This window comes from Thunnus maccoyii, chromosome 2, assembly GCF_910596095.1.
Source record: "Thunnus maccoyii chromosome 2, fThuMac1.1, whole genome shotgun sequence".
Classification (NCBI taxonomy): Eukaryota; Metazoa; Chordata; class Actinopteri; order Scombriformes; family Scombridae; genus Thunnus; species Thunnus maccoyii.
In genome coordinates this window covers 35431350-35443282 of record NC_056534.1, presented here as the reverse complement: position 1 = coordinate 35443282, position 11933 = coordinate 35431350, and the positions used below count along the sequence as shown (strand labels likewise).

The following is an 11933-nucleotide window of genomic DNA, read 5'->3' as shown; positions in this document are numbered from 1 at the left end:
TGTTATCTTAGATAAAAAAGATCACCGCTCTCGTGTCTGCATGGAAAATACGGCGCTAGAGCAAGGAAGTGATTAGCTTAGCTTAGCATAACGACCATTAGCAGCTCTCCAGCTCCATCCAAAGGCAAAAAATCTGCCTACCAGCATCTCTGAAGCTCACTACATGCTGCAACTATTTCTTGGCGACCAGGTACTGTGACTTCCTGGGTCTCCGCTGGTCGCCTGACGACCTCACGGTGACTTGAGGAAGTCACTGCACCTGGCTGCTCATCACATTACTTACCATTAAATCTGCAGCTCGACATATTGTGCAGCTCTATATATTTGTTTAAATACGGATTAAACCAACAAGATCCAATTAATGAACTTCAGAGGTGCTGCTTAGTAGCCAGAGCTAGCTGTTCCCCGCTGCTTACAGTCTTTATGCTAAGCTAAGCTAATCCATATTTAGTGCACAGACATGAGTGGTATTGATCTTTCCATCTAACTCTTGGCAAGAAAGAGAATATGCATATTTACTAAAATGCCAAACTGTTCCTTTAACCAGAGAACACAAGTCAGAGGTGAAGGTGAAACACACGAGCCAAAGACAGAAATATCAATACTTACGTTTCTGAATTAGAAGAACGTGTCAATAAGAGTTGTATTATAGATCTATATCTATAAAAACACATTACTGAGATGGTTGTGGCATCACTTTTTTAATAACACCATATTCTCACCATTGTATCATAACGTATAATGTTTATTTTTTGGTGTTACTTTAATATTTTCCGTGGAAGCACACGGGACGTCAGGGGGCGTCTCTGACACACAGCTGTCCTCCTCGTACCTGAGCCGGTTTTTGAGGGAGTTGACCTCCCGGGTGAGGCCCTCGCTGGCCTCGGTGGCGTCGTCCAGCTCCCTCTGCAGCTTCCTGCGGGAAGCGTTGGCCCTGGTGGCCTCCTCCTCCGCCTCCTCCAGCTGACGCTTCAGCTGCTTCATACGAGAGTTGGCTTTCTCCATCTGACGGGAGGACGAGCACACGGGGGAGACAGACGGAGACGGTGAGAGGACGTGGACGGTTGGCCGGACTGAGAGTGGTTATTGACACGTGACTTTGCTCGTCATGTGTCAATAAAAAAAAAAGGTACGAGTCTCCTCACCTGCTCCTTGTACTGGTCGGCATGGCGACGCTCATCCTCCACCTGCATCATCACCTCCTTCAGCTTCTTCTCTGTGCGACGGACGATTTTATTGGCTGCTGCTCTCTCCCTGAAGAGTTAAACACAAGACAAGAGCTCTATTTGATGTTTTTGTTTTGTCAAACTTTATGTAATAATGTAAATGTCTTAAAATTGATGTCAGAACACTTTATTTATATTTAAAATGAATGACATGTATCCCGCTCCCTGGACAGCAGATCTCTACAATATTTTTTCCTCACTTGTGCCAGAATATTTACTCAGACTGAAGAAAACCAGATGCTGCTTTGTGAAAGCAGGTAAGCTTTGACACTTACTTGGCTTCTTGTTCCAGCTGCTCCTCCAGCTGCAGGATCTTGGCCTCCTGGGCGGCGATGGCGGCCTTAAACTTCGACTTGACGGCTCCTTCCAGCTCTGCTAGCTTGGCTTTCAACTCCTGCGTTTATAATGTGCAACTTTTAGGATCATGTGCATCAAATATGGCAAAATGTCTGTTAAATGTAACGCCTGTATCGGTTGATGCTGGTCACCAACAAGTAGTTACAGCAGCAGTTAGCATAAAGATATGAGGCAGAGGAAAATGGCTAAGCTAGTAGTCCAAATTGAACTATAATATATAACTATACAGCACCTTGTTCTGCCGTTCCATCTGCTGCCGAGCGTTCTCACTCTTCTGTGCTGCGCTGCGTTCTCCAGCCAGCTCAGTGTTCAGGTTGTCGACCTGAGAGTGACGAGAAATGATTTGAGAATCCAAACACATTTAAAGAGAAAACTTGTCAATGCTTATGAGGATGTTTGTTCTGATTCTAACATGAAATAAAGTTTATAACAGTTATTCTGACATCATTATTACTGGTCAGTCTACCTGCATGGAGGTCTTTCTGAAGCGGTCGTTGAGCAGCTCCATGTTGCCCTGCTCCTCCTCCAGCTCCTCCTCCAGCTGGGCGATACGAGCCTCCAGCCTCCTCTTCTCCTCCAGCAGCGACGACCTGACACACACACACACACACACACACACACACATTTCTATTAAATCTCTCATCCTGACTCAAATCTACACTTTTATTCTGGTTGCTCAATTTCTAATTTAATCTACAAGCCCTTACAAACAAACTCCTGTTCACGAGGAAATGTATTTCGTTTTCGCTTTTTTCGACTTTTGTCCTCCACAAAATGATGGAAGAGACCACCTCTTGGTCGGCTGTTACTCTGAACAAACACTCTGAAAATCAGTAGGAACTACAAGGTGACACTGACTTTCCAGAGGCGCTGTTGGAGATCTCATCAGCCAGCTCGTCCCTCTCCTGTTCAGCATGTCGACGCGCTCTCTCTGACGCTGCGTGGTCCTGCACAAACAATAGACACAGGCTCATCAGGGTCACTTTGCTTGTCAAGGCTAAAGACAGCATATATATATATAGAATCACAGACAATTAGCTGATTTATAGGTAAAAAGTACTGTTTAAAAAATCAAATAATATAAATCAGTGAGTCTACCTCCTGTAGCTGTAAGATTTCAGCTTCAAGGCTCTTGAGTTTCTTCTCGTTTTCCTTGGATTGCGTGAAGATCTCGTCCCTGGAGGCTCTGGCCTCCTCCAGCTCCCTCTGATAGTCTTTCATCTGAGCCTGCAGGAGCACAGAAATAGTACGGTGGACCGAGTTGAAAGCTGACTCAGCAGAAAACATGGGCTGTACTGTGGTGTCGAGAAGGACACGAGCCAAATAAAACTGGTCAAACTAGTGAATCGTCAGCTCTGAGAGCAATAACATGTTTAAGTCACTTTTCTCCATCAAAATATGGATGATATAAGTTATGTGTGTGTGTGTGTGTGTGTGTGTGTGTTTGTTTGTGTTTGTGTTTGTGTGTGTGTGTGTGTGTGTGTGTGTGTTTGTACCTGTAGTTTTCGGAGCTGTTTGATGGCCTCGTCTCTGCCTTTGTTGGCAGCTTCGATCTGTCCCTCCAGCTCACTCAGGTCCATCTCCAGCTTCTTCTTGGCGGCTACAGCCAGAGTTCTCTGCTTCCTCTCGTCCTCCAGCTCTGCCTCCATTTCACGCACCTGTTGGTGCAAACAAACAACTGCACGTCAGGTTGAACCCAAAGCTTCTAAACTGAAAAAAAAACTTACTTCAAGACAAACACGAGACTTTCATTCTCGTCATCATCCGTGTGCCCTGCGTACCTGTTTGACCAGCGCCCTCTTCTTCTCGTCTCCCTGCTCATCTCTGGCCTGCAGGTCTCGGTCAAACTGGGCCTTCATGGCCTGCATGTTGACCTCCAGACGCAGTTTGGCGTCCTCGGTGGCCTGCAGCTCGTCCTCCAGCTCCTCCAGCTGAGTTCTCATCTCCTCCACCTGCTGCTCCAGCGTACGCTTGGACTTCTCCAGTTCATGGACCTGCACGCAAGAGGCCGAAACATGTCAACAAACATCTGAGGTCTCACACAACAGCTGTGGATTTCCAGAAAGAAGAATCATTTTTGAAATGTGTTGTATATCTACAAGTTATTCTGGCAAAAAAAGAAGTACTAAGTATTATCAGTACAGCAAACTCATAACTCATCTTCATGTATCAGCAGTGTCATATAAGAGGTTACTCACATTCTTCCCCACGTCATCCTTGGAGCTCATCAGGTCTTCCATTTCAGCGCGCAGCTGCTTGTTAAACCTTTCCAGCTCCTCTTTGGCCTCCAAGGCCTCCTCCAGAGCTCTGGCCATAGACAGAGCCTTGGTCTCCTTCTCTCTGGCCTCGGCCTCCGCACGGTCTCGCTCCTCAGCGTACCGAGCTGAGATGGTCTTCTCCTCGGCCAGCATCTATCGCAGACACAGTCAGGACGACCTTTAATACAGAACACATGACCTCAATCTATCATTCGTGAAGCATTTTGGGCAAATCCACCGTACCTGGTCGAACTTCTTCTGCTTCTTCTCCAGGTTGGAGACAATCTGTCTCTGGTGGTCCAGGTCCACCGACAGGTCGTCCAGCTCCTGCTGCAGTCGGTTCTTGGTCTTCTCCATCTTATCCATGGCCATGGCCTTCTCCTCCAGACGCTGGCTCGTCAGCTCCACGTCCTTCTGGAGTTTTCTCTTCACCTCCTCCAGGCCCTCCATCGCTCCCACGTCCTCCTCCAGCTTCTTCTTCGTCTCAAACAGCTACGGGAAGGACATTTTTCCTCAAGAAATTCTTCAAGACTAAACAGTTTAAAACATTTTGAGGTCATCACCTTGCTTTTGTTGTCGGAACAGAATGAAAATATCAAAGTGACATTTTTAGGGCAACTGATTTGCATTTAATTTCAAAAACATCTCGCTCAAGGTAACTTTACACATAAAAAGCTACATTTTGATGCATTTTGCATTCATGTAGTTTATTTGCTCCAACATCTGTTTTCTCCAGTTTTTTGCAGCAAGTGATGTCACATATGGAAACAGCTCCACGGCAACACGATAACACGGCGAATCACCTTCTCGCAGCAGCTAGCACTCTTTGATGAAGTCCATAAAAAATGTTGCAATCAATGTAAAAACTTCTGATGCAACAGTTTCTCCAGAAAGTTTATTTGTGACATCTGTCTGTAAAAGGCTGTTAATTCAGACTCTCTACAATCTTTCAAGCAGTTTAAATCTCAGATTAACATGACAGGGATCAATAAAGCAGCACAATGAGCCCTTTGTTTTGGAGCATATACAGGACATATGGTGACACACTCTGCTTCATCTCCTGCGTTTTACATTTTACTGTCTTTTCCTTTATTACTCTAAATCCTCACTGCCGTTTGGCAAACGGCCAGCAACGAGCGCTCCCTCCATTCAACTTCCTGTCTACATATCGTCGTTAATCTGAACCACACGTCTCAGATTTTGACTTCATGGGTTCATGGGGTAATTTGCTGCGAGGCCTCACAGCTTTACAGCTTTCCGCACGCTGCTTTGCACATCAACGACAGGTGTTCACAGCTGGCGCGCAGCTGGAAAACTTTTGCCCGACCCTTCTCTTCGCACACAGTCGTGTGTCGGCGGCACCTGAGAAGTGCGCCGGCCTCGTAACGTTCGTGTGTGTGTCAGACCCGCAGATGTGTGTTTATATGTTTATGAGACTAATTAACGTTTGTGAATATGAATGACTGCGTCGCTCCGCCTCGTACCTGAGCCTGCACCGTCTGCAGCTGTTTCTCCAGGTTGCGTCGCGCCTCCTCATCCTCCTCCTGCTGCTCCAGCAAGGTGTTCTTTTCCTCCTCCAGCTGGCGGACTCGGCTGCCCAGGTTCAGCTTCTGACGGGTCTCCTCTTGCAGCAACTCCTACGCACGAAAAAAAACACACACAGAGACGTGATCAGACACAAGAAAAGTAGCGTAAGAGGTGTCCGTTATGTTTTGTATGTGCTAATAGGTGAGGAGTGATACCTTCACAAGCCCATGCAGGTTTTTCATCCCTGTCGGGGGATTCTAGATCAAGTTTCCTGTAGTTTTGTTCTGACAGAAAGGGTGACGTTGACGTCGTCTTTCATACCTGTGTGTCTTGCAGTTGGCTTCCCAGGCTGTCGGCGTCCTTGGCCAGTTTGATGCCCTTCTTCTCCGCCTCCTCCAGCAAGGTGGACACATTGTCCAGCTCCGTCTAACGGAAGAGCGAGACGAAAGGAATTATGAATGAAACCGAAGCTGAGCGCTGAAAATACAATTAACATGAAACTGGGAGAACATGAACACACGACACAACCTCTGGCTTATATCCTTTCACTTTATAGCAAAACCAGTCAAACATTCTGGGCTGGTCTGATGTCTGCAGCCGTCCGCGGAGACGTTTACCTGCAGTTTGTGCGAGCGTTCGGCCAGCTCTCCTTTGGCTCTCTCCACCTCGGTGGTCCTGGCCATAAACTCCTGCAGCTGGGCCTCCAGTTTCTTCCTCTTGTGTTCTGACTCCGTCTTCGCCTGCTGCAGACTCTTCACCTCGCTGCCCAACTCTTTGTTGTCGTTCTCCAGGGTCTGCTTGTTCTTCTCCAGGTTGGCCTTGAACTGCACAGAACAAAAGCAAAAAAATCAGTTTTTATGGTTTTCTATTTGTAAGGTAAGTCTGAGTGATGTTCTGATTTAGATGAGATAAATACACTGCTGGGATCATGTCTGTTAAAGGTTTGTGTCTACGTATTATATGACTGATGAAGAAGACGTATGTAGCCGCTCACTCTCTTGGCCTGATCCAGCTGCTCGGACAGTTCTTCCAGCGCGGTGCCGTGCCGCTGTCTCATGTCCTGGATCTGGGCCTCGTGGTTTTTGGTCTCCTCGTCTATGGCCTTCTTCAGCTCTGCCACCTCTTGCTCTCGCTTGGTCCTGGGTTTTGGGCACACGGTAAGTACGTTAGGAGGGGAAGTCACCTTCTAAGATGATCTGAAAACACGACTCCAGATCATTTATAAACCATCTTTAAACACCTGAGTTCCTGCTGGGCGGCGGTGGTGTCCAGCGTGTCCTCCAGCTCCGTCTTCAGAGCCTCCAGCTCTTCGCTCAGGTCCCTCTTGAGTTTTTCGGCTTTGCTCCGACACATCCTCTCCGACTCCAGATCCTCCTGGAGCTCCGCGAGTTGGGCCTGCAGCTCCCGAACCTGCTTCAGGGCGTTGTTCTTCTGGACCGCCTCCTCATCGCTCCTGGTCGGAGACACACGAGAACACTTGAAGTCAGTTTTTATGTCTGTAAACCTTAAAATCACTCGACTCTGTTCAACTGTTCAAGAGCTTTGCAGCGTTTTCAATTAAAACAATGTGGATCTGAACTTCTAAAGATCACATTAATATCTTAAAACTCAATATGTTTGTTATATTTATGTTCTTCAACTCTTACACAATTCTTACACTGTGACACTCAGATCTTCACCTTTAAAACAACCATTAAAAAAAACATTTTAACATTTTTTTTCCAAATAGCTCAATTCATCACTGACTGACACTTCATTCACTTCAACTGATACACATCGTGTTCATTTAAATTCATTCCATATGTCATTCCAAACTTTCAGCACTTTTTTACTTGTAATATTTCAGTTTTACCACAAAAATCTCTGAGAATATTTTAGCCCTCACAATGACGCCACAAGTGCAAGAACAGAGTATTTTTTTATTTATTGCATGCAATTATTCAAACTTTTATGATCCGTCTAAGGTCACGATTACTACATTCAATGAAAAGCAAGTCGGTGATGTCATTTTTTTTTTTTTTTTTTTTTTTTTTTTTTAGTGAAATGAGTTCACCAGTGCACACAGGGTGGCAGTGTGGTAAACCGTTCACAGCTCGAGTGAGACGAGCTGAACCTTCTGTCTGTCAGTAACGAGACAGTTGATTTGTTTGCTGCTGGAAGTGAAACCGAATGAAACTGGCTGCAACATTCCTGTAACGTCCCTCGTTTATGTAGAAACCTCCCTGATTGAAAACACCCCCAATGTCACGATGATTCAGTTATATAATTAACAAAATGCCACCGCTTTGATTAAAGGCACTAATGACTTCCATATAAAAGTAATTCCCCGCTGTCCAAACAAAGATAATACAGTCGTTCTCAGAACAGCCGTTGAATTGAAAATGGGGCACGTCGAGTGTAATGAAAGCTTAATTATCTCGAGCTGTGACTAAACTGATGATTTCTATGTGTGAAATTAGCCAGACGTTTAACCATCAAACCCTGCGGTCTGAGCGGCTGGCCTGCTAAAGAGGAAACTACTGAGGAGCCACGTTAAAATGATCTGAGCTGACCTTCAGATCAATGACCCGCACAGCTGTTTACCTCATCTGTATGCAGAGTTATGAATGCTGAACCAAAACCTGTTGCTGCTCGGGATACTTATTCTGCAGAGTGGAAAAAAAATCAGGATAAAAAGGAGGAGAGGAACTAAATTAAGAGAAATATTTGGATGCTGAGTTCACGGCGGGAAGACGCAGCAGGTATTTTCCAGTCGTAACTGGCAACGTTTTTCTCAACGAGGATATAAAGACTAAAATCTTCTAATGATAAAAAAAAAAACCCTGCTTGCTGTGAAATGACTTTCATTTTTAGCCCAACTCTTTATTCCTTCATGTGGAAAAAACTATCGCAAAGACTACGACCGAGAGCTTCAATCACCGTCAATTTTCCTGTAATCAGACACGGCTGCGTACGAGATCAAAAGGTCTCGGCCGGTGTGTCGTCGGAGGCGAACGCTGCAGCTGTGAGCCGAGAGCGGAGGAGAGTAAAAAAGGGATGGAGGGAGTTAGAGGTAAAGAAAACGTGTCCAGAGTCGACGCCCTCGTGGTTCATCTGTTGTCTTTGTTGCGACGTCTATTTTTGCTCTTCCTGTTGTACCTCAGTTGAGTGCAGTTGTCATGGAAATGGGATAAAATGCACTGGTGAGAAGGTGTATGTGTGTGTGTGTGTGTGCGTGTGTACATTACATACTGAGATGAGCAACACAGCCAACAGTGATATTGTGTCGAGTAGTTTTATCTGCTTGGAAGTGGCTGTGAAAGGTTTTTGATTTAAAACATGTGGAACAAAGAATTCACATGTTTTCTTCATAATCTGTTGAGCTGAGAAAACATCTTCTGTGTTTGTCTGTTTAGGCTGAGCTGTTGTTTCATTGTCTCAAAGACTTTACACATTTTGTTGTTGCATTAAGTTGACATGTGGACGTGTAGGGCACATTCAGTCACAGTAAAGTACCACATTGATCCCTACAGCCCAGTAAGAATCCACGCTCACTGGTTTGCTCATTTACAGACTTCAGAGTGCAACTGCTAATATGCTTTTATGTGGGTTTCACTTTCAGCGTGTCATCTTTTGCAGAAGGTATCTGAGGCTGTCTTGTGTGCTTTTGCGTGTTTTATGACTGCTGACCTGGCCAGAGCAGCCTGCAGCTCCTCCTCCTTCTTGGCCAGTTGGATCTTCAGCTCCTCTATCTGCGCCTGAAGCTCGGCGATCTGGTCCTGCAGGTCCGTCGTCTCGGCATCCAGTTTGCGTTTGGCCTTCTCCAGCTCTTGGCGCGTCTTCTCCTCCTTCTTCAGACGCTCTTCAGGGAGACAAAACCACATGTGTCATAAACAAGGTTCATAAAGGAAAAATCCCTAAATCCCTCTCAAACATTAAATTAACCGATTTCTCAAGAAGAAGAAGGATGAAGGTTTTTCGTTAGAGTAGACCAACACAAAGGTCAGATATAGGACATCCAGTATGAGACTTTATGAGCTTTTACTGTGTAAATTTACTTTTTACAGCTCTACAATGAGTTAATGAGCTGCAAAGCGGCTAATCTGATCACCGTTAGTTGTGTCGGGCTGTTAGCAATTAGATGTTTGTTTGTCGCCTTGTGTGACCCTTCAGTAACCTGAGACACTTCATGTTCCGTGTCTGACTTTTCCTACTTACCTCCTGAGATTAACTCAAGTATTTTAAAGCACAGCATCTAAACTTTTAACTGACACAGAGTGGAACCAGTGACAGGAGCCTGCTGGGAGTCTCTCACCTTCCAGATCGACCATCATCATCTCCTGCTTGTTCTTGACCTTGCCGAGGTTCTTTGCTTTCTCCTCCTCCTCAGTCAGCTGGGAGGTCGCCTCGCTGATCCTGTCCTCCAGCAGCTTCTTCTCCTGTTAGGTAAAAATCAAAGTGTCGTTCATGTCGGAGCCTTTCAGACACACCTGAGAACTAATTAACTAGCGACAAAGCAACTGCTGCTGTGCAAAACAAATAACCATGTATTAAAGCTGTAAGTAACTCTGCTCACCTTGAGGAACTTTGAGTTTTGATCCTCCAGCAACACGATGTCTTCCTCTAACTTCTTGATCTTGGCCTCAGCTGTCACTTTATCAAGCTGCAGCTTCTGTCTTGCAGCTTCCTCTTCGTCAAGTTGCTCCTCCAGGTCCTTTGGAAAGTAAAACACACAAACCACAAATAAACTCAATTAATGTTTTTAAAAAAAAACATGTTAAGGTAATAAGTCTCACATTCAAAAATTCAAAACAAAACAATCCATCAAATGTCATCAGCTTATGATTCAAATGTAAATCCTGATTGGAAGTCTGTGACATCACCTTTTTCTGGCCCCGCCCATTTCTTCAAGGGCAACTTTTCACATGATGATTGTATTTCCAAACCAAAATCAAATCAACTTAAATAATATGTGCTGGGTGTCACCAGGAGACACTGTATATGAGATATAATGAAGATATAAACCTGAATGTGTGACTGCATCTTCTTCTTCTCATTCTGCAAGCTCTGGTTCCTCTCCTCCTCTTCCTCCACCCTTGACTCCAGGTCATGAAGGATCTCCTCCAACTCCTGCTTCCTAGATGCCAGACGAGCTCTCATCTCTTCGGCCTCGGCGAACAGCTCCGTCTCCGCCTGGAGCTGCTCGGCTAGGATGTTCTTCTCCTCTACGAGCTGGAGAGAGTTGAACCGTTTGAAAAGACGTATCCGACCTTCGTAGCTACGAGACTGATTGACTCTAAAACTCAACAACACACACCTTTGATAGACAATAAATACATTGATTTCCTTACAAACACTGAAAATGCTAAACTTACACCCATTTTAAAATAAAAAGGAAGTAATTGTGGCTTTTGTCAGAACCACAATTATTTGAATTTGTACAAGATAAAAACATGTTTGTGATGTTTACCTGTTGGTGTTTTCTCTCCATCTCCACCAGCTCGTTCTCCACCTTCAGCTGCCTCTCCTTCACCTTTATCAGCTCCTCGTCTTTGGCCTGCATCTCCTCCTCCTGCCTGGTGACCTGCAGCAGAGGCTTCACCTGAAAGAAAAATGAAACAAACCGATGTATGTAAAGTTCTTCCTTATGTCCTTTTCCCCAATAACCACATTTTCTTTTTATCCTTATTTAACTGAAGACATTTTTAAACCATCCAATCACTACACTTTTGAAAACACACATGACAAGACGTGAACCGTGTGTCGTGCTCGTGGCACATATGAACCAGTGTGTTGGAGGATGTATCTGTCAGGGTTCGTTACCTTGGTGAAGAGCCTCCACCACTGCCAGTGTCGCAGCTTCAAGTAAGCAGCACAGTTCCTCTGGAGGACCTTCAGGGCACTCAGCTGCTGCTGCTTCTTAGCGAAGGCTCTACAGGGAGAGAAACATGCACAATAAATCAATGTCTGGGTGTAGCAGCGTTTTGGAAGAACGAAGTTGGACTGTGTTTAATTTACAGATCAAATGTAAATGCACTAAACTTAAGTGAGGAACTGAGAATTGTTCTGCTTTATGCTCCGTTATAAATAATAAACATGGCTTACACTTCAGTGAACACTTGAAGCTAATTTAAATATGGTAGAAACCTTTTACCAGATGGAGCTTAAAATATACATATGTGACTTTACATGACTGATGTGTTGATATTTATTTGTATGAAGCCAGCAGAGTGTTATTGATTGAGCATGTGATGTATGCATGTGTGCACGAAGGCCTACAAGAGATATGGAACAGAGAGGAAGTACAGCTGCTTCACCACCTACACATTTAACTATCATCTTATAATCTGGCTCTAACTTCAACACACACACAGATATCTGACACTCACTTGCGTGCCAGGTATCCACGGCACACAGACTGGAAGTAGATGATGATATCAGTGATCTTCAGATCTCGCTCCTCCTCCAGGTGAGCCAGAACTCCGGTTCGGAAAAAGATCTTACTCTGACCGATGCGAAACAGGTTGGGGTCAAGCTCCAGGGCTTGGATCTATAAAAGGAACACGCAGAGTTACATTCATATTTC

At 45.0% G+C, this 11933-nt stretch overlaps 1 protein-coding gene across 1 annotated transcript in view; it reads right to left on the bottom strand.

Moving 5' to 3' along the window:
• The window catches only part of LOC121906032 (myosin-10-like), a 55752-nt gene that overhangs the window by 2946 nt on the left and 40873 nt on the right, over positions 1-11933 (bottom strand). Inside the window, 24 exon segments of the mRNA XM_042424688.1 lie at positions 833-929; positions 931-1005; positions 1146-1254; positions 1502-1620; positions 1816-1905; positions 2050-2173; positions 2442-2530; positions 2682-2810; positions 3080-3241; positions 3365-3577; positions 3782-3994; positions 4085-4333; positions 5326-5478; positions 5690-5794; positions 5986-6192; positions 6363-6507; positions 6609-6821; positions 9038-9209; positions 9663-9786; positions 9924-10061; positions 10373-10579; positions 10818-10949; positions 11171-11279; positions 11737-11897. Of these exon segments, the coding sequence (XP_042280622.1) occupies positions 833-929; positions 931-1005; positions 1146-1254; positions 1502-1620; positions 1816-1905; positions 2050-2173; positions 2442-2530; positions 2682-2810; positions 3080-3241; positions 3365-3577; positions 3782-3994; positions 4085-4333; positions 5326-5478; positions 5690-5794; positions 5986-6192; positions 6363-6507; positions 6609-6821; positions 9038-9209; positions 9663-9786; positions 9924-10061; positions 10373-10579; positions 10818-10949; positions 11171-11279; positions 11737-11897 (3535 nt within the window).